Here is a 21,181-nt window from a genome sequence, read left to right on the forward strand (position 1 = left end):
AAGATACTACAAGGGGAAAACTTCCAGCCAAGAATCTTATATCCAGCAAGACTGTCTTTCAAAAATGAGGGCGAGATTAGAATATTCACAATAAAGAAACAGAGAATTTCTAACCAAGAGAACAGATTTTCAGGAACTACTAAAGGGTGTACTAGAGCCTGAAAAAAAAAGACAGGAGAGAGAGGCCTGGAAGAGTCTAGAAATGAAAATTATATCAATGAAAGTTAACTAAAAGTGTCAAAAGAGTGGTGAAAATAAAATGACAGATAAACCTCAATTAGTCAGGAAGAACTTCTACCAACAAAGTAAAGTGCTTGTATTCAGAAAACTGCAACTCAATGTTAAAAGAAATCAAAAAGTCCATTGATGTAGAAAAAGTGGCCACGGTAGCTGCTGATGGTAGGGAGAGGGAAGAAGAGATATGATGTGGGGGCATTTTCAGAACTTGGAGTTGTCCTGGGTGGTACTGCAGGGACAGATGCTGGACATTGTATGTACTGCCATGGCCCACTGGGTGTACTGGGGGAGAGTGTAAACTACAATGTAAACCACTATCCATGTGGTGCAACAGTGCTCCAAAATGTATTCAACAAATGCAATGAATGTGCCATGATGAAGAAAGAAGTTGTTGATGTGGGAGGAGTGGGGTGAGGGGGTTGGGGGGTATATGGGGACCTCATATTTTTTTAATGTAACGTTAAAAAAAATAATAAAGAAAAATAAATAAAAATAAAGTAAAAAATAAAAAAGTCCTAAATAACTGAAGAACATTCCATGTGCATGGATTGGAAGACTAAATATCATTAAGATGTCAATTCTACTCAAATTGATATACAGATTCAATGCAATCCCGATAAAAATTCCACCGGCATTTTTTTTTAATTGAAAACACAATTATCAAATTTATTTGGAAGGGTAAGGGGTCCTGAACAGCCAGGAACATTTAAAAAGGAAAAGCAAATTCTCATCCCCAGATTTTAAATCATATTATCTAGCTATAGTGGTAAAAACAGCATGATACTGCCATAAAGACAGACACATAGACCAATGGAACCAAACTGATGGTTCAGAAACAGAATCTCACATGTATGGTCAAGTGATTTTTGACTAGCCTGTCAAACCCACACAGCTGGGTAGAACAGTCCATTCAACAAATGGTGCTCAAAGAACTGGATATCCATAGCCGACAGAAGGCAAGAGGACTCCTATCTCACACTTTATCCAAAAATTAACTCAAAATGGATCAAAAACCTAAAAATAAAAGAAAGAACCATAAAGATCCTGGAAGAAATTATAGGAAAATATCTTTAAGACCTGGTGGTAGGTGGTGGATTCTTAAAGGAGGTAAGAGGAGGACTGAGATGGACTACTGATGTTTAATGTATGTAGCAGTTTTAATTAGCTTTACTGTAAAAGTGTGGAAATGTATAGAGTGGATGGTAACAAATAGTGAGTAACAGCTAGTTTATAAATGAGGATGTGGCTGAAAATGGTAGTCTAGTATATAAATGCCAATTGACAGAACGCTAGAGAATTATCTAGGAACTGAATAGCACAGTAAAGCAAGAGGTGGATGAGAATTGTGGTTGATGGTACAGATGCAAGAGTGTCCTTTGTGAGATAGAGCAAATGTACATCAGTAATGTAAGGTGGTGGGAATGTGGAGAAGTACGGAAAAAATACAACGGGAGTGACCTATGGACTGTTGTTAGCAGTAATAATGTAATATTCTTGCATCTATGCCAAAGATGTACTGTGTTGATAATGGGGCAGTATGGAAAAACATGTACCAAATGTACACTATTGACGTGGTAACAATCAGGTGATATTATCTTGTCTGTAACAAATGTTCCACCAGTGTGTTGTGTTGATAGAGGGGTGTTGTTTGGGAATTCTGACCATGTGCATGACTGTTTTATAAGTTTACAACTTCTGTCATAAAAAATAAATTAAAAAAAAAAATAGGGTGGGTTGGGGGACAAATACACCAAATGTAAGATAAGGACTATAATTAGTAGTAAGATTTTGACAATATTTTTTCATAATTTGTAACAAACGTTTCACAGCAATGCAAGGTATTGGTGGAGTGTTGATGGGACCCCAATGATGTTATGCATGTTTGCTTTGTACGTTCACAACTTTTACTATACGTATTGTTTATGTAGGTTCATATATAGATGATATAAAAATAATAATAGGTGGTTTGTGGGGAAAATACTTTGATTAGTAGTAATGTTTTGACAATGCTCTTTAATCATTAGTTTAAATGTTTACCAACAATGCAAGATATTGGTGGTAGAGTGAGTTATAAGAGTCCTGTATGATGGTATATATGTTTGTTTTATAAATTCACAACTATTACTATACACTTATTGTTTATGTATTAGTGATATACTTCAACAAATTTTTAAAAAAATATAGAAAGATATATTCTTCGAAATCCTACACAGATGGTTTTTAAAGTGAAAAAATGAATTTATAAACCAATGGGAAGCATGCTTCTTCTTCATTACAGGTTCTCCATACTCACTATTAAGAAACCAGTGAAGAAAAAGAGAAATGGCCCAAATTTAAAGTAGTCTCTCACTCAGTTATAAATAATAAGACATGGTTTTACCTGAAGTTAATATATCTAAAGTATAATGTAGGTGTAATTTTATAAAATAATTTATAGTACTTTTGAGGGGATTAAGGAATCAGATCAACATTTAGATGTTAAGAATGTATTCTGAAATAAACTGCCCAAGAAGTTAGCTTCCAATTGTCTCCAGAAGTCCAAAAATAGTTTTATTATACCAACCACTGTGTGCAGACATTAATTGAAAAGGAACATTATATTAAAGATGTCTCAAAGTATGGATACCAAGCACATTTTTAGTTAGCTGTGTAAAGATGTGCATTAAGTACTACCATTCTTAGAAGATATATAGAGTCCTATACCTCAAAAAGAACTGGTACCCAAGACCAGCATTTAGCTTTATCTTTTTTTTTTTTAATTATCATTAAGATACTTTCCAATTTTAATCTAATTTCTTTTAGTTAGTTTACCTTGAGAAAACGGGGAGAGGAAATGATTTTATAACTCTTGTTAAAACATTCAAAGGTTTGGGTAAACTAAGCTGATTAGAGAAAGTAGGTCCTTTTGGAACTGAGACTGTTGAGGTTCATTTAATTTACAAGAAAATCTTACATTAATGGGCAATCTTGGTATTTCCTGATGATTCACTGCAAATATCCTCAAGGTGGACAACATCTTGTTCCTCTAACAGCTATTCAATGAAAAAAGAAATATAAACAATTATAAAACTGAATTATGTATTATATGTCAGTAAGACATTTATAAGGCATATATAACATGTAATACATATGGTAAAAATTTTTTTTTTTAAAAATTAGGAACAATATCTTTAACTATCAAAAATACAATGTATCATTCAGAAAATGAAAATTTCAACTAAATGAGAAATATGATTCTCAAGCTTAAAATGTTTTTTATTGTTCAATACACTTTAATTCTTAAAGAAAGATATGGAGATAAAGAATTATCTGGGCCAAAATGTCAATATTTCCAAGGCTGAGAAGCAATGCAACCCTGTGATTCTCATGGCATGATCTACAGCCCACTCAAGTTCCCAAGACCTTTCAGGGGGTTCTGAGTGCTAGAACTATTTTCCTAATAATACTAAGATAATACATGCTGTTTTCCATGTGTGGAAACTTGAACCAACACATATGGTAAGCAAAGAGTTTGCCACTTACCATGAATCTAGGCAGAAGCACCAAAATGTACTAGTAGTCATTGTACTCTTCACCATCAAGAACTTGTATTTTTTTAAAAATTCACGTAGAACTGTTCTTAACCAGTAAACCTTTTTAATTTTATTAAATTTCAACCCTTGAGGACAAGTTTTTTTAAGAGATGGTGTACAGAATGGGAAGGACACAGGATATTGTTTGACTGTGTTACAAGCTAATTCACTTTATTTTCATGAACACCATTTTTACTTGAGAGACCAAATGACAAATTAGATTACTCAAACTTGAATATTTAACAGACATTTTCTTTAAAACTAATTTAAAGCTGTCACTTCAAAGAAGGCAACCGATAATATTTATTGCCAGTGATAAATTCAAGCTTTCAAATAAAAATAAGGATTTTTAAAAATTGGATCTGCCATTATGAGTGTCACAGCTTATCAATACTTACAAGACTTTTCTGAAGTGATCGGTGATAATATTAATCAATGTGGGTTTTTTTATATTGTACAATGAAATGTGTCAACATTTCAAAAAGATGCATAACTCAGTCAATAATATTTTTCAAGTGATCATCCATGGGCAAAACATCCATTCTAAAGTAGACCAACGGATTTTAACATAAAGTATAAAAATTCCACTGATACGATTTAGCTGCATATTACAATTAATCTTTAAGCAACTACCACTTGTCACTTGACAAAGTTTGGTACAGTATCTAAGATTATCCACATTTTTTTGAAAGGCTTTTAAAATATTTCTCCTTTTTCCAACTATATGTCTGTGTGATGCTGGACTTTCTCCATAAATTACTCAAAAAAAAATTTTATATATAACAGATTGAATACAGAATTAACTATGAGATGGCAGCTGTTTTCTATCAAGCCAGACATTAAAGAGAGTACATAATTGTAAAACATAAATGTCACTGTTTAAATATTCTGTTTGCAAAAATATAATTTTTATAAAAATATATTAACATCTAATGGGTATATTATTTTTAATGAATTAACAAAATATCTAAAAACTTGCTCTGTTTTACTTCCTAACATTTAAATATTAGATATAACTGATATAAACAAAACTCTTTGGAATATTGAATCATTTTTATGAGTGTAAAGGAGTCCTGAGACCAAAGTTTGAAAACTTACTCCAACACTGTGTATCCCAACATGAAATGCCCATAATTATTTTATGTTATACATAAACAATAATCATTTATTTAAATATTAGAAAAAAATAGCCCACAAACCCATAACTTTATAAACATTATTGCCTAGAATGAGGTTACATCTACTCACATAAAAACATGTTAAAGAAAAATATTAAGTAAATAATAGCACAGAAAAATCCTTAAAGGCTCAAATCACTAAGGTGGGAGATACTTCATTAACCCATTCTATATCTATATCCTTTAAATATGGAACTTTATCTTGTCACTTCTCTCCTTTAAACCATTAAAGGTTTTTAAATGCAACAAATCTGCCCATTTCATTACTTTTATAGACTTGTATTCTCCCATTCCATGTGCTATACCTGGAACTCTAGCTAGAGTTCCCCAACACACCATGTTCTGATACCTCCAGACCTTTGTATATAATGTTACTAGTGCCTGAAAGCCATCTTAGACTCTCCAAACTCAGTAAATTTCTATTCACCTTGCAATTCCCAGCTTGGAAGCCTTTTCTAATCTTCTACAAAGTTTTAATACTATCTTCTCTGTGTTTTCACAACTCTTGGAACTCATACGTACTTAACGACAAATGACAAGTTATTTCCACTACTGTGAGCTCCCTAAGAGTAGAGATCTTCTACTAACAATGCCTAGCTTTTTTTTTTTTTTAACCTATAAAATTATTTATGGCCTACTGTTTTTCTTCTTCCCCACTGGTCAGTTACCTTCACTGAAAATGGTTTCTTACTGGGGCTAATTAAGACAGTTACTTATAAGACCCAGACATCCTTAGGCCTTAAAGAATATATATGTGCTCACCAACAGTTTTAAGTCCTGATGGTACAAAAAGGGCAGTGATGAGAAAAAAACGGTAAATGCCCATTCACCTTATTCAGCAAAAAGTAACACTATCAACAAACACGAATCATATGGACTGTTTAAAAAAAAAAAGAATGGACTATCATGTCAGTAAGTCTTCATACACAAAAAGATGAATCATGGGACACTTAAAGACGATCACAAAATACTTACGCAAGCAAAGCTGAAGATGTAGTTGCTATGGTTCAAGTGATCAGTGTAGATCATAAAACATCACACCAAATAGTCTGCATTTGCATATGGTATTTGCTCCTATAGGTAGTAATTTTTCCTAAAAAAATACGTAATTTCTCCTAAATTAGAAGCTTCATTTCAGATTTGGATCATATCCAATGTTCTTAGAAAAATAATAGCTTGTATGAATTAAATCAATATGTTCACTATTGGTTAATGTCAAGCTTTAAGATTCTTTTTGCTTTTTTTCTGTTTCCTCCAGATCAGAGGATTACATTTTTATATTAATATTTTCAGTTGCCTAAATGCAAAGACTGGGTACTTAGTATAGTTATGATAGTCACCTTGGCAACTAGCAAGTACATAGGAGGTAATTTTTTTAAGACAGTTTTTTTTGCTGGCATTGATCTATTTGGTCCATTTCTAATGCCAATCAAATCTAAAAGTAAGTACAAAAGATAAAGACAGACAACTAACCACTTTGCCTTCTATATATTATGCAAATAGATGACCATTACTTAATCTTTAAAACTCATTTTTTCCCTCTTTCCCATTTCTGATTCAGAAGAAAAAAAGGGCACTAGTGACTTAAAGAATTACAAATGAAAAATTTTATGAGTTCACAATCAAACCAACCTATTAAAATTTCCCATAAACTGAAAGCTCGACAACTACAAGCAACAGTAAAGATCAATCTCACAATATTATGCAAACTAAACCCACACAATAGCATTCATTTTGTATGGTTCCAACCATGTAATATGTAAAACATACAAAACTAATCTGTTTTTGTTAGAAATCAGGACAGTGGTTACTCTTGGGATTGGTGATAACTAGAAAGAAACATGAGGAGTGCTTCTGGGGGTGCAGATTAAAGTAATTTTTTGGTGTGTTAAAGTAATTTTTTGGTGCTGTTTACATGGGTGTGGTCAGCACTTGAAAACCCAGTGAAACATGCATACACAATATATGAAGTTTCTTTGTATATATTATGCTTTAATAAAAAGTTTATAAAATTCTCCATAAACTTGATTACAATGAAAATGTCGGGTGGGCACTTCTGAGGCTTTACAGTGAGAGAACTTGCTGAAGTCCAAAGTGTTCGGCAATTCTGGATAAATCAATTAAAATCTGAGCCTCAGTCTTTTCATCTATCACATCACAGAATTGGTGTGATAATTAAATGCATTCATTCATTCATTCATCGAAAACTTATTGAGTTTCTACCGTTGCTTTCTAGGCGATGGGGTTAAGTAGTGAACAAAAAACAACAATCCCTGCCCCCATACAGTCTATATCCTAGTCAGGGAATACAGATAATAAACAAAATAAATAGATGCCTAGCATCTCCTATGGCACCTGGTATGGGCTTAGAGACAAATTAAGCAGTGAAGAGATTGCAGCAGTTGCAACTGTAAGTAAGGAACTCAAGGGAGGTTTCACTAAAAAAGGTGACATTTCTAAGCAAAGACGTGAAATAGGTGGGGCATTACCTGAAGGAAGTGTATTTAAGGCTGAGGAATTACATAATTTTGTGTACCTTAAAATATACAAAATTTTCATGTTTTAATATTAACTGCTAGCTAGTATTATTTCTGACTGTAGAGAAAGCTATATGATCACATTAGAAGATGGAGCCTCAAATCCAAGCACTAATAGGGAGATAAGAAATTTGGTTTTTTGGTACGGCTATTTTTGCTACCTTTATAACTGAACCATGTTCCAAACTGTAAGGTAATTAAGGGAACTTCTGTGAACACGCAGTAAAAGGTAAAATTGACAGTGTTCCTAATTAAATGTGCTTTGTCGTGAATTACTTCCTTCATGACATTAGAGGGCCACTAAATCCAATTCCAATCAGCACTTTAACCAGTGCACCAAAAGGCTCCAGGAATTTATGAAATTAATCCTGAACCTCCAGAAAAAAAATAGGTTGACTTTTTCTTGCCTGACATTTGAGATCCAGTAGTTTTAATTCCCTGTACAATACATTTTCATTCCTCTGCGTCCCTTTCGATCGAGCACACATAACACAGTTACAGGAAAAGTGATCGGTTCGCTCTCGCTGAATAACAGAGAGAAAAGTCCACAATTTGGGCCCTGCTGGCCGCTTGGGTAGCTGCCCGTGTCTGTCGCAGCCTCGAAGGTCAGCGGTGCCTAGGGCGGGATAGGGTTACGGGAGTACCCGAAGTCACGTACCGGGAGGACTGCTTTCTCTTGCTGGGCTGTTGAGAGAGAGAGAGGAGAGATCCGCCAAAGCCTGCAACAGCCTAACTGTCCATCTGCAGCCCCTCAACAAACGCACTCACAAATTCGGTCAGAAGCCGAACCTCCCACTTTCTCTTCTGTCCGCCGAGCATAAGCCACTTCCGGCGGTGCACCCGCTAAATGCCACCTGCTAGCAACTTCCGTTCTTCAATCTACAAGCTTGATGACTCCGGAACGGATGCTTTGGGCTTACTCTTGATTCGGCCGTTTGGGGAGGTGACCCTTTCCTATCGTGGGTTACGTGGAGTCGACTCGTGGGTCGCTAAGACCCGGAAAGTACAGCTTTTTCGCGCCCCTTCGGCTGTGTCTGGCGGCCCTGCGGCGTTCACCATGGTGAGGAGGTGCCCCAGGCCAACGCGAAGTCGGGCGTCTGAGTGGGTCGGGCCTCGAGGCTCCATGGGTGCTGGAGGTGGGAAGTGGCTGGCGGAAGTGAAGGGGACAAGGGTGGACTCCCCGGGCTGGGCTTGGTAGAGTGAAGATACTTCACTTTGGAGAGTTACCTTGGGGTATTGGCCAGAATACGGGCTTTGGAGCAAGACAGGTTTGTTTTATTAAATTCCTGGCTTCTTCACATGTTGTGTGTCATCAGTGCCAGAGCCTAGTGGCTGAGCTTTATGATAACCTTTCACTGTAGGTATTAATCCACCTACTTCATTTTAATGCTGAAGAAAAACGGAAAACCTACCTTTCCAAAGGCGAAACAGCTAATGAATTGCGGAGCCGGGCTGTCACAGCCGGATCTACCAGATCTTTTCTCTTTAAACTACATCTCTAATCTCTGTCTGCAAAATGTTATTTCACATCTCTCTTCATGGTTGCTGTGAAGAGATTGCAGTTGAAAACACTACACCTGACACATAGTATCATATTGAGTGTACTCAGCATTCTCCTTGTCAGAATTGGCTTTGCATCATTCCTGTTTTATTTTTGCAGTCTGAAAGTACAAATGGACTCAGAACACTTGTTTAAAATAAAACAAAGCTGATGTTTAAAATAAAACACATTTAAAATGCACAAAGGATTCCATGCATTGCTGGTGGAAATGTAAAATAGTATATTCACTTTGGCAATAAACATATGTCCACAGAAAGACCTACAGGCAAATGTTTATTGCAGCTTAATTCATAATCACCAAAAACTAGAAACAATCCAAATGTCTATAAACTGATGAGTTGATAAACAAATGGTGACCCATCCATACCATGAAATAATACTCAGCAGTTAAAAATAAATGAAGTACAGATACATGCACCAAATCAGTGAATCTCAAAAGCCTTATGCTAAGTGAAAGAAGCCAGACCCGAAAGTCTCTACCTACTGTAGATTTCGTATACATTTGTTGTTGGAAAAGGCAAAACTATAGCAACAGAAATCAGACTGGGTTGGGGAAAGGAGTTAACTTCCAAGGGACACAAAGGAACTTATTAGGGTGATGATAATATTCTGTAAGTTGATTGTGATGGTGGTTAGACAACTGTATAGTTTGTCAAAACTCAGAACTGTACATCTACACTTAGAAAAGGGTTTTATTGTATGTAAATTTTATTTTGATGAAGCTGACTTGAATTTTTAAAAATAAAAAGTGAAATGATGTTACTGAAAAAAACAGATCCTTTATGTTCTAAGGTGGGAGCAGGAATCCTATGAATAGATCACATCTTTGTGATCCATTGGCTTTGGGGCAGTTCCCTTCATATTAAAATATATTTTTTAACTGCTTCAATGCCTTCAGTGAATGGTAGCTTTCACTGAAATTATTACCAGTGTAAAACCTGATGCCTCATAGCATCTAGGACCAAAATTTATTTAATTTACATAATGTGACTAGCCTTAATAGTTTCATTTAAGCAAGTGAACATTTGGTTCATTTAGTCTTCCATACTTTTTGTGCTGGGTAAAAGAAAGTATTTTAGAATAAGTAACTTTTAGAAATTAAATAACATCTTTTGTATTTTTATAGCCACAGAATGAATATATTGAGTTACACCGTAAGCGCTATGGATATCGTTTGGATTACCATGAGAAAAAGAGAAAGAAAGAAAGTCGAGAGGCTCATGAACGTTCAAAGAAGGCAAAAAAGATGATTGGCTTGAAGGCCAAGCTCTACCATAAACAGCGCCATGCTGAGAAAATACAAATGAAAAAGACGTAAGTGGTCCCATTTATTTATTTGTTGTAACAAGTTAAGTGCCATGTATCAGGAAATAGTTATTAAAATTGATAATCTTACCTAGAATGCATCATATTAAGTGATCTTAGCCAGACACACAAAAGGACAAATATTGTATGATCTCACTGGCATGAAATAATTAGAATAAGCAAACTTATATGAAATAAGTAACTACAATAGGGAAATACATAGAGACAAAAAGTAGATTACAGGGTCCTGGGGATAGGTTATACAGGAGTTAATCTTTAATGGGTAGAGTGTCTGTTTGAGGTGATGGAAAAGTTTTGGTAGTTGATAGTGCTGATGGTAGAACAACATTGTGAAAGTAATTAACACCACTGAATTGTATGTATGAAAGTGGTTAAAATTTATGTTGTATTTAGTTACCAGAGTAAGAGTTTTTAAAAAACTGACAGTCTTGCATCTTTTTACTTCCTGATAGTATCAAAATGCATGAAAAGAGAAACACTAAACAAAAGAATGATGAGAAGACTCCACAGGGTGCAGTACCTGCCTATCTGCTGGACAGAGAGGGACAGAGCCGAGCTAAAGTACTTTCCAATATGATTAAACAAAAACGAAAAGAGAAAGCGGTGAGCAAAAAAAATTGAAGTCTATTTCTTTGTTGTTTATGAGAATTCCTTAATTTAAATGAGTTTCTTAGCTTTTGGTTTCTTTGTTTGCTTTTTCAGTTTAATTTGAAATTAGATATTGAAGTCCTTGTAAATTTTATTATGTACCTTTTAACTTTTTATAAAATGCCCAGATAATAAGCCTTGCTTTCTTATCATCAGAAAGTTTGAGCATTTAATGGTTTTTGAAAAATGTAGTAGAATGCCCACACATCTTTAGTTTTAAAAAAATTACTGAAAACCAAAGTTAGTAAACAGTGAATAGCAAATCCAGTATTTAATGGCTTCTAGTATTTTACAAATCCTAAGTGTTGTGGTGTACAAAGAGAGACAACTGGTTCTTGTTTCTGCTGCCCTGCAGTGCCAAAACTAGTTTAAAAAGTAGAATAGTGGAAAACACCCTTAGTGATTTGACTTAAATAGCAATAAAATTTAGCAGTTTTTTGTTGTTTTTTTAAAAAATACTTTTGGATGCATTTAGTGTTAAATTAGGTTAAATACTGTGAAAAAAAGAGATACAGGTTTGGTTTTTTTTAAAGATTTATTTATTTTTCTCCCCCCGCCCCAGTTGTCTGCTTTCTGTGTCCATTCGCTGTGTGTTCTGTGTCTGCTCACATTCTTGTCAGCAGCACCAAGAATCTTTGTCTCTTTTTGTTGCGTCATCTTTTTTTTTTTTAAAGATTTATTTATTTCTCTTCCCTTCCCTCCCACCTGTCGTCTGTTCTCTGTGTCTATTTGTTGCGTCTTCTTTGTCCGCTTCTGTCTTCTTTGTCCGCTTCTGTTGTTCTCAGCGGCACAGGAATCTGTGTTTCTTTTTGTTGCGTCATCTTTTGTCAGCTCTGTGTGTCTGGCGCCATTCCTGGGCAGGCTGCACTTTCTTTTGCACTGGGCGGCTCTCCTTATGGGGTGCACTCCTTGCACATGAGGCTCCCCTACACAGGGACACCCGTGTGGCAGGGCACTCCTTGCGCGCATCAGCACTGCACATAGGCCAGCTCCACACGGGTCAAGGAGGCCCGGGGTTTGAACCGCAGACCTCCCATGTGGTAGACGGACACCCTAACCACTGGGCCAAGTCCGCTTCCCATTGTTGTGTCATCTTGCTGCGTCAGATCTCCGTGTGTGAGGCCCTACTCCTGAGCAGGCTGTACTTTTTTCACGCGGGGCAGCTCTTCTTACAGGGCACACTCCTTGCACGTGGGGCTCCCCTATGCAGGGGACACCCCTGTCACGGCACTCCTTGCACACATCAGCACTGCGCGTGGGCCAATTTCACCACACAGGTCAGGAGGCCCTGGGTTTGAACATTGGACCTTCTGTGTGGTAGGTGGACGCTCTATCCATTGAGCCAAATCTGCTTCCCTAGGTATTTTTAAACACCTGTGGAAGAATGACATATATCCAGATAGCAATAGAATACATAGTATCTAAATTTAAAGAACTTAGTCTCCAAATTTGATTTTAAAATCTTACTGCCTTTTTTGGTGTGTAAATATCTAAAAACTAGAATGGTAGAACTTTTGCACTGAAAGAAACTTCAGAGATTATCTATTTTAACTCCATCATTTTACCAATGATGAGGCTTGAGCCTAAGAGGTTGAGAATCATTCTTCATGGCATATAACTATGAAATGGTAGAGTTGCTCCTAGAACCGTCTTAGTAATAAGTCCAGCTGTCTTTCTACTGCCTTAATCTACTTCAGTTTTTTTCATACACTTGGCATTCTAGGAAGGTATAAAATATCTAGTAATGGCTTTCTCTCCCTAGTAATGTAATCTGAAAATCCATTTGATGTAGAAATATAATATAGTTTTCCAATTTTATGCTATAAACTATTTACAGTAGTAGACACATATGCTGTTTTTAGAAGACGCTACCTCATTTTATACAGGTGGTATTCTTTAGTTTAAGCAAGCCCTTTTTATTTGTTTAATGTACCCATGATGTAAAAACTTAACTATTTCTGCCTGATTTGGGACTTACGTGGAGACAGTACAGACCTTTAAAAAACAAATGAGCCAAAAATGCTTGTAATGGTTAAAAACAGAAGTAAATCTATTACTTGGTACAACTAAGGCCTATTTGATTTTTGTTTTCTTTGTTCTTTACTAATGCTGTAAATTTGGATTGTGGTTTGTTTTTAGGGTAAATGGGAAGTCCCTTTGCCCAAAGTTCGTGCCCAGGGAGAAACAGAAGTATTAAAAGTTATTCGAACAGGAAAGAGAAAGAAAAAAGCATGGAAGAGGATGGTTACTAAAGTCTGTTTTGTTGGAGATGGCTTTACGCGAAAACCACCTAAATATGAAAGATTCATTAGGCCAATGGTAAGTCATTTCCAAGAGTGTGGTGTCTTAAATATTACTTCTTGTGTTAAACTGTGTAGTTTATTGTAATTTCCTACAAGTGCTATGAAAGTTAGGTTGAAGGATGGTGTTTTTTATCCTGTTTTTGTTACTTTAAATTCTTGACAGGCTAGGGATTACTTAGCACTTTACCCCTAAGGTCAAGATTTGGTCTTCAGCTTTCTAAGATTTGAGATGAAAAATAATTTTCATAATTGGTATTACCAATACATCCTGGCTTTTAAATATTACCTATTAGAATCTTCATTTCTGCATATGAGTTCATATTTTACTCATTCAACAAATCAATGTCTACGATATGAAGGACGTTTAGAAAACTCAAGTGGAATTTTTTTCAAAAGTCAACTCAGGTTTAGTACAAGGAAGTATTTTATCCTTTTGAAAATAAATATTCATCATGCAAGCTTTAATGCAATTGAAATGCCCACAAACCATTGTTTTTAATTAATAAAGCTTTATTGGAACACAGCCATAACATTTAATCTTGCCTATGCTGCTTTTTGGAAAAGTTGGAGTCATAAGAAACTGAACCCTGCAAAGCCAAAAATATTTACTATCTGGACCTTCACAAAAAACATTTGCTCATTTGTGGATTACATCATCAGCTCCCCTTGGTTTGATTTCATACTCATAATCTTAATATATTTTTAGTTACCCTCTCAGTTCTAGAGAGAGAGAATATATTAGTCAAGCTGTTCTAGGTTTACTGTAGTTTGGCAGATATGTTTCTTATTGTGAGTCATATAGCACTCTGAATGGCATAAGTTTTGTAAACTTTATAAATGTTTATAAACTTTTTAAAATAAAACTTTTATAAACTTTTGTTTATAAACTTCTGAGTGCACTGAATGGTGTTTTATAAATTGAATGGTGTGAAATTTATAAGCGAGTTACAAAGAAGCTGGTTTAGTGTCCTCCGCCCCTCCCCATACAGATGAAACTCAAATTTAAGAAACTGCAGAGAGTTGTGGCTTCTAAATTACTATACCCAAAAAAAACCTGCTATCTAGGTGACTGGGTAGGGGTTAGACCTCTCTAGGTTCTGTCTAGTCTTAGACCCATAATACCAGAAATGCTAAGAAAGCTAACAATCCACCCACTGTCATGGAACATTGTTGAGGTATCTGAAAACTTTGGTAGTTGGAAAATTTAGGTTTGAGTCTCATGTACCAAACACCATTTACCCTGGAAGCAGATCATTTAAACTGCTAATTTTTGTTTCATCATTAAAAAAGAAAAAGTGGGGGTATTATAAATTGTCATCTTTAGAGGAGTTTTTTGTGAACTCTAGCACAGTGCCTGGCATGAAGCATATCTTCAGTAAGTGTAGTTAACTGGACAAAGTAAAATAGGTAGGTGTTACTCTTCAGGAGATTTGTTTGTGGGAGTTTCCCCCATGTTTTATCCTGTAACTCTCAGGTTTATTCATCAGTAAAATTTCATTTTAAATCTTTTATGTGGTGCCTTAAGATTTGATATTATTTGATACATGTTTTGTTGTTGACACATTGGAAAAGATAAACAGTGGACCACTGCCCTTCATTATTAACCTTTTGAAAACACACGTTTTTGTATTTGACTTAATAGGGCTTACGTTTCAAAAAGGCTCATGTAACACACCCTGAACTTAAGGCCACTTTTTGCTTGCCAATACTTGGGGTAAAGAAGAATCCCTCATCTCCTTTATATACAACCTTGGGTGTTATTACCAAGGGTACCATCATTGAAGTGAATGTGAGCGAGCTGGGCCTTGTGACACAAGGGGGCAAGGTTATTTGGGGTAAGTACTTTTTTTAATATAGGACTGCTACTATTTTACAGTCCTAAAATAGACATAATTTCAAGTTGACATAAACAGCAATTTTTCTTGATCCAGAAAAACTAAATTAGTTAAAATGTGATGTAAATCAGATTTACATCTTTAGGAAGACTTTTTTTTGAAGCTTTGAGTCCATTTATTTTATATAAGGTGCTACTGTATTCAATTAGATGTACTTTGAAGCTTTTGAATAAAAATAAGGTATTTATTATGAGGGAAACAGATGCAAAGCATGGTAACAAAAATAAAGCAAGAAAATATAGTTAACCATGGGCAGGGAAGGAAGATAGATGTAAAACATATAACCACACTGTTTCTTTCAGTGATAAAACAAATGCATCATGCACCAATTTTTAAATTCTTTTTCCTCATTTGCTTAGTTTTCTTTTAATGCCCAGAAATATCTAAATTACTAATGTTCTTTGAAAGGGAGGAACTGATTAGAAACACTGGCTCACGTCATGCTGGCTGATCTTAATTTTAAAGTATGTTGTTAAACAGTTGTTCAAAACTATTTAAATCCTGAAACATTTTCCATTTAAGAATTGTGTATTCTGAACTCAGGCTTCATACCTTGAGTAATTTAATTTTGTGAAGTCTCATTTATTCTCAGTGTTCATTTTTAATCTCTTAAAATATTAGAACTATTTTAGGCAAAGAGTATATTCTTTTATATTAATTTTTATGAGCTAACATCCCTTTTTTATCCCCCTCCCCCATAGGGAAATATGCTCAGGTTACCAACAATCCTGAAAATGATGGATGCATAAACGCAGTCTTACTGGTTTGATGACAGTTTCTTACAAGTCTTAACTCCTTGTAATTGTTGAAGACTTCATACCAACTGCAAAACCACCCTTACTGTAATGTTTCTGAATACTACCAAAGAGTCATCAAGAAAACTATTATGTTAAGAAAAAAAACAAAATAAAACCCCAAAACATTAAAATGGTCCAGTTTTTACAAATTGTTTTATTTTTGGATCCGTTCACAAGTAGATGCTCAAAATACTGGATGATTAAAAATTTTTAAAATATCATACTTCATCAGCGTCTGTACTAATGAGCACAGGTATTCAGCAGTGTAAATCTATCATTACTGGAAAAACCACCAGTGCTAGTTTAAAACACCTTTTTTCATACATAAAATTTAGCACATATTTAAAAATGGGGCCTAAGCTAAGAAAATTGTCTGAGACCTTTCCTTAGAGTTCAGAAGCGCTCTTATTTAGATAAATATTTTTACTTTAGCAGTTAATCCTTAGTGACATCCTTACACATTAGGTCACTGAATTTGTTCTCTTCTCATTATTTATACCAGTATCTGCTTGGAACTATACATGTTTAGTTACATTTGAAAAGTATACTAAAATGTACTTTCGGCATTTTTTATCTTCCAAACTTGGGTTAGTACTTTTGTATTTTCAGAATTAAAATTGGCTTAAATATTCCAGTTTAAATAGTTTAGAAAAGAAAAGACTGCACTGAGAAATTTAATTGCAGTTACTTAATGTAAAAAAGGTAATGTTTTAGGGTTATAACTTGGTCAAAGCATTTTTGTGACCTGTACTATATGCTTATGGCGCTATGAATTTTAGGATGTCTATAACAGTAATCTATAATCACCACATAAATGTTTTAAATTCTTTTTATTTTTTTAAGTCTGTCTTCAAAGTACAACCAATATGATTATAATTGTGCCTTTAACAAAAGCATTCAATATTTAAACAAATTCAATATCTAAAACACATCTTCATCAACTAAATTAGGAAAAAGGGAAAGAATTTCAAAACACAGACCAGGAAAGAATCACAATATATAAATGTAATTACTACTTTTAAACTTTAAAAAGGAAAACTACCAAGAAAACAAACGTAAGTACTCCAGAAAGACTTGCTATTCTGAATTTAAAGTAACATCATTTCTAGGTTTACAAAACACCTACAGACACTTGGGAAAAGGAAGGCTAGTTCTTGGAAGTGACAGTCTTGGATGATTCAATCACGTGGGATGATACAGAAGCTGAATCGTACAGATTTTAACAAATGACTGTCATATAGAAATGGGTGATACATGAATGAGAAGTTCTGAAAGGTAAAAAAAAAAATCAACTGCAGGTAAGCACTGGCTACTATAAAACTGAGGTTTGTCTGTTTTTAGAACCAGTTCATAAAGGAACAAAGAACACTTGAAATTAAGTATGCAAACATAACCATATTATTTGTAGCTAACTGCACCCATGAAAGACTGAATCACGCCTTAAACACCACACAGCTACTAGTGGACAGACATGGCAAAAATATATTTCTAAAATACTGTTACATAGATGAGTAATGTTAATATAAATTCTTTATTTACGTCAAGATCTGTTTCAGTTTGCTGGTGTGACTAAACTTTAGAATGGTTATCCCAAAGGGTAAAGAATGTAAGAGCAGATAATTAGAAATTAGGTAATGATTCAATTCAGTGCAATCATAAACCTTCATAGATATTTTTCAGAAGTTACCAAAACCAGTTTAGGTGATGTTATTGTAGTCTGCTAAAAGTGAACCATTAATCACTATTGTTATCCTTATCATAGTATTTCTCTACATCGAATGGAAATACCATTAATATAGACACATTTTAAGTAGTAGAAGACTGACATTCTAAATCATGCTTTTTCATTTTATAAAAAATCATATAGACCCTCTCACCTTTAAAGTTGTAGAGGAGCTTTATAATAAATTTTTAAATATACTAATTTCTGTGTCTAGCATTTGAATAATTTAAAACTGGAAGCTAGAACTTAAATTTTGCTAGTAACTATTCTGTTTTATATTATACAAGGAAATATATACGTATGTACACAAACTGAAGTGAACTCCCTTCTCCACAAACTACTTCTAAACAAAAATAATTCACAAAGGACCATGTATAATGTGACTGGACACTCAGCAACTAGCAAGTTGAAATCAGGTTTCAGTCCTCTTAGTTCTGAAAGTTTAATGTCTTGCAAAAACTACAGATTACTGATTAAGTTTAGATTCCTTATTGAGGATGAGTTTTGTAATAAATCCTATACTCATTTAAATTAAAGAACATGGAAGTCATTTCCATGTGACCTAATTTTTCTTTACCATCTATAAACTTCAAAATATTTTCTACATGATAAATGGTTTTGTCTTTAACAAGAAGTTTGAAAAGTACTTAAAATTCACTAGTTTAAGAATAAACCAACTGAACAAGGTTATACTTTACTCTTCGTTGGTCATATATGAATAACTACACATTTCTTTTTTATAAACTGGGCAACTATAGTCAAGTCACTGAGCTCAATCTAAAAAAAGCCTGTATATTTTAAAGAAAAGTATTTTAAAGAAAACAATGAGTAATCCCAGCAAAAAGTAAAGTAGGTATTACAACAGGTTTTTTAATCTATTTCAAGAAATGAAAAGTGGAAAGGTTAAGCACTTACTGAGCATTAAAAGAATCTTTAGTTTTTTCCCTAACTACAATATTAACCAAAGTAAATCATGAAAAGTATAAAAAAGCATGAATATTTGCTGGACATTAGTATTACTCATATTTATTCTTCCATTTAATTAGCATTTGTTGAGAAAACAAATGGCCAAAGTGCTTTAATTTTCATTTAGAGTGAAATAATCTTGTTCTATACCTCACAACTGTGAGGCCCTTTCTAAGCTTCTCTTTAATCTTGCCACTGCCTGAATTCTTTTGAAGAACAAAACACGGAATAAAAGAGTTTAAAATCTTAGATAGGCAGGTTTGCTATTATGCCTGTCTTAATTTTTAACTAATTAGATCTCTCTAAAATAACATTCTAAAATATCAACATCCTAAAATGAAATTTAGTGATATCACCTGGCTGTAGATTTGAATAAAGCAACATTGTCAGCACTTCAAATAATGACACGAAGTCATAACTTATAAAAATCTTATACGGGCTGAAAAAATATTCTCCAATTTAAGTGCAGATTCAAATACTGTTACTTTTAAAGAGTAGGATTGTTTGGAGACTCTGAATTTTAAGAATAACCATTTTGTTTTACAATAAAAAAATTACACAAGTTGATAGACTTTTTTAGGTAAAGGCCTTTACTGTGGCAGCACATGGTACACATACTGGCTAGCATAACCCCTATTCTCATAAAACAAATCTTGAATGAGCAGGACCAAAAAGAAAACTGTAGCCTCCATCTTCACCTAAACTCTTACAACTACTGCTCCAGGGCAACTTTACTCCTGCCGTCTAGACTTAAGATTATGGGGTTAGCTCCAAACATACCCAGAAATGGATTCCAAGAGCTTAACTTGGCATGTAGGAAGGTCTTTGGGGACTGAAGAATCACTATGTGTGTTAGGGAGGTGGACAAAAGCTGAGAGGCATACAGATGATTCTAGAATTCCTGCAGTGACAGGATTAAAGAGAAGCCTTAAGAAGGAACCTCACATTTGTGAAGTACAGATGTTAACTGGGTAGCCCCAGCTCTAGCTCTTTGTGATCAAGACCAGATAGTCCAAATGATAACAAGCTATCCTGAAATTATATTAGTTGGGAAGTTTACCTGATTATAGTGAAAGCATGCTCTGAGTTTGTAAGCATCTGTGAATATTCAGAGAATAAAATTTTTAAAAAATCTACTGATAGCAAACTAATACTTCAAATCGAATTTTAAATAACTTCATTAGTGCTTACATGTCAGAATTAAGTCCCTAAAAGTAATGTTACTATCAGATGGTATAATGACTGGAAAGAGATATTGTGTTTTCCATAGGCACTGAAGTTGAAGGAAGCATCAAGTTGAAGTAGCATGTACAGCTAGAATTAGAGGCCAAAATATCACCTTCATAAACCTTTGACCACAAATTTCTGTATTTGTGTTCTCATTCACTTATTCTAATTTAGGGACACTTAAACTTTTGTGTAAGCATGACTACGTTTTAAAAAATGGTCATTAGCTTGGATTTTAAGATAAAATTTCTAGAACCCTCATCAGGTTTACTATTAAAACCGTTAGTATAAAAGATTTCTGTGATCCTTACAAGTAATTAAAACCTACTACTTTGACAGGAGTTTTTAAATATTTTTTGAAACAATAATAGATGCCCGCCATCCCCAAAAGTGAAAATATAGTATGATCTAGTTTCCCAAAATTGAAACACGACTAGTAAAAATAAAAGTTGTATTTACACAAAATAGCCTGAAAAATTAAAAAGAATGGTGAATCCTAGGTCCTAAGAGGGGAGGGAAGAAACTGTACCATAAATTAAGTTCAAATTGAAAACTCTGGAAATTTTGTCCTGTGCCCCCATGCTATTTATTAATTACCATCTTTTAAAAACAGTAATTACGTTACAAAGAAGGATTTATCATCAGAATTTCTTCATTCAGTTTAGCTTGACTTTCTTCTTAGTGGGTCCTTTATGCCCTTTGGCCTTTCTTCTTAAATTCCGCCTGTCTACAACAGGCACTTCCACTTCTATTTCTTCCGAACTGCTATCTACAGCTTTTTCTGCTGATGGTGTAAACTGATCCAGTTGCTCAGAAGATGCTTCAGATTGTTCCTCTGACTGGTTTTTCTGTCCTGCATTCTGTGAAAATGGAACATCTTCAAGTTCAACCTCTATCAAAGAACTCTGAGGAAGAGCAGTAGCTGTTTCCTGGGGTTCAGGAACCCCCTCCTCACCCTGGTCTTCCAATGAGGAAGTAGTGTTGGGCGATAAATTTTCTGAAATTGATTCTTCAGAAAATTCAGTTACCACAGAGTTGGGAAAACCACTGTCAGATCGTTCCTCATTTGAGATGGTAGCAACATTGTCTGAACTCCCAAAATGTGCTTTCTTTCTTGAAACTAGTGGTAGTTTCTCTTCAGTGTGTCCCTTCTCATCAGATGGGCTTTCTTCTATCAACGTTTCTGTATCAATTGTATGTGAGGTCTGAAA

The 21,181-nt window shown here is 34.6% G+C and overlaps 3 protein-coding genes across 43 annotated transcripts in view; 1 reads left to right on the forward strand and 2 right to left on the reverse strand.

Moving 5' to 3' along the window:
• GFM2 (GTP dependent ribosome recycling factor mitochondrial 2) overlaps positions 1 to 8,357 on the reverse strand; it is a 99,037-nt gene extending 90,680 nt beyond the window's left edge. For 4 of the 18 annotated variants that reach the window (XR_011646015.1, XR_011646017.1, XR_011646014.1 and 1 more), the window contains exons 1-2: positions 8,183 to 8,357; positions 3,191 to 3,269 (exon numbers count right to left, since the gene is read on the reverse strand). Coding sequence is in view for 1 of the 18 variants with exons in the window: in XM_058274808.2 (XP_058130791.1) it covers positions 3,191 to 3,253 (63 nt within the window). In the remaining 17 variants the exon portion in view is untranslated. Of the gene's footprint in view, positions 1 to 3,190; positions 3,270 to 5,962; positions 6,081 to 8,182 lie in introns of those variants that run through there. The other 14 variants (XR_011646029.1, XR_011646024.1, XR_011646031.1 and 11 more) reach the window with 7 other exon arrangements.
• A 5-nt stretch (positions 8,358 to 8,362) lies between these two features.
• Positions 8,363 to 16,188, forward strand: NSA2 (NSA2 ribosome biogenesis factor). The gene is made up of 6 exons (XM_004447089.5): positions 8,363 to 8,584; positions 10,212 to 10,399; positions 10,864 to 11,014; positions 13,199 to 13,378; positions 15,005 to 15,197; positions 15,959 to 16,188. Exons 1-6 carry the CDS (start codon positions 8,372 to 8,374, stop codon positions 16,024 to 16,026), a joined length of 993 nt encoding a protein of 330 aa, XP_004447146.2. The 5' UTR covers positions 8,363 to 8,371; the 3' UTR covers positions 16,027 to 16,188.
• A 681-nt stretch (positions 16,189 to 16,869) lies between these two features.
• Positions 16,870 to 21,181, reverse strand: part of FAM169A (family with sequence similarity 169 member A) — a 70,825-nt gene continuing 66,513 nt past the window's right edge. For all 24 annotated transcript variants that reach the window (XM_071208637.1, XM_058274890.1, XM_058274850.1 and 21 more), the window contains exon 13: positions 16,870 to 21,175. In XM_071208637.1, coding sequence (XP_071064738.1) covers positions 20,627 to 21,175 — 549 coding nt within the window. In that variant the 3' untranslated portion in view covers positions 16,870 to 20,626. The remainder of the gene's footprint in view (positions 21,176 to 21,181) is intronic.

This window comes from Dasypus novemcinctus, chromosome 2 (assembly GCF_030445035.2).
Source record: "Dasypus novemcinctus isolate mDasNov1 chromosome 2, mDasNov1.1.hap2, whole genome shotgun sequence".
Classification (NCBI taxonomy): domain Eukaryota; kingdom Metazoa; phylum Chordata; class Mammalia; order Cingulata; family Dasypodidae; genus Dasypus; species Dasypus novemcinctus.

What these genes read in the sequence shown, in the direction of transcription:
- NSA2 (XM_004447089.5), top strand. Translation starts at nt 8,372, where the DNA reads ATGCCACCTGCTAGCAACTTCCGTTCTTCAATCTACAAGCTTGATGAC. An exon ending in AAAATACAAATGAAAAAGAC is followed by an intron (nt 10,400 to 10,863) that starts GTAAGTGGTCCC and finishes ACTTCCTGATAG; the next exon opens with TATCAAAATGCATGAAAAGA. An exon ending in AGGGGGCAAGGTTATTTGGG is followed by an intron (nt 15,198 to 15,958) that starts GTAAGTACTTTT and finishes CCTCCCCCATAG; the next exon opens with GGAAATATGCTCAGGTTACC.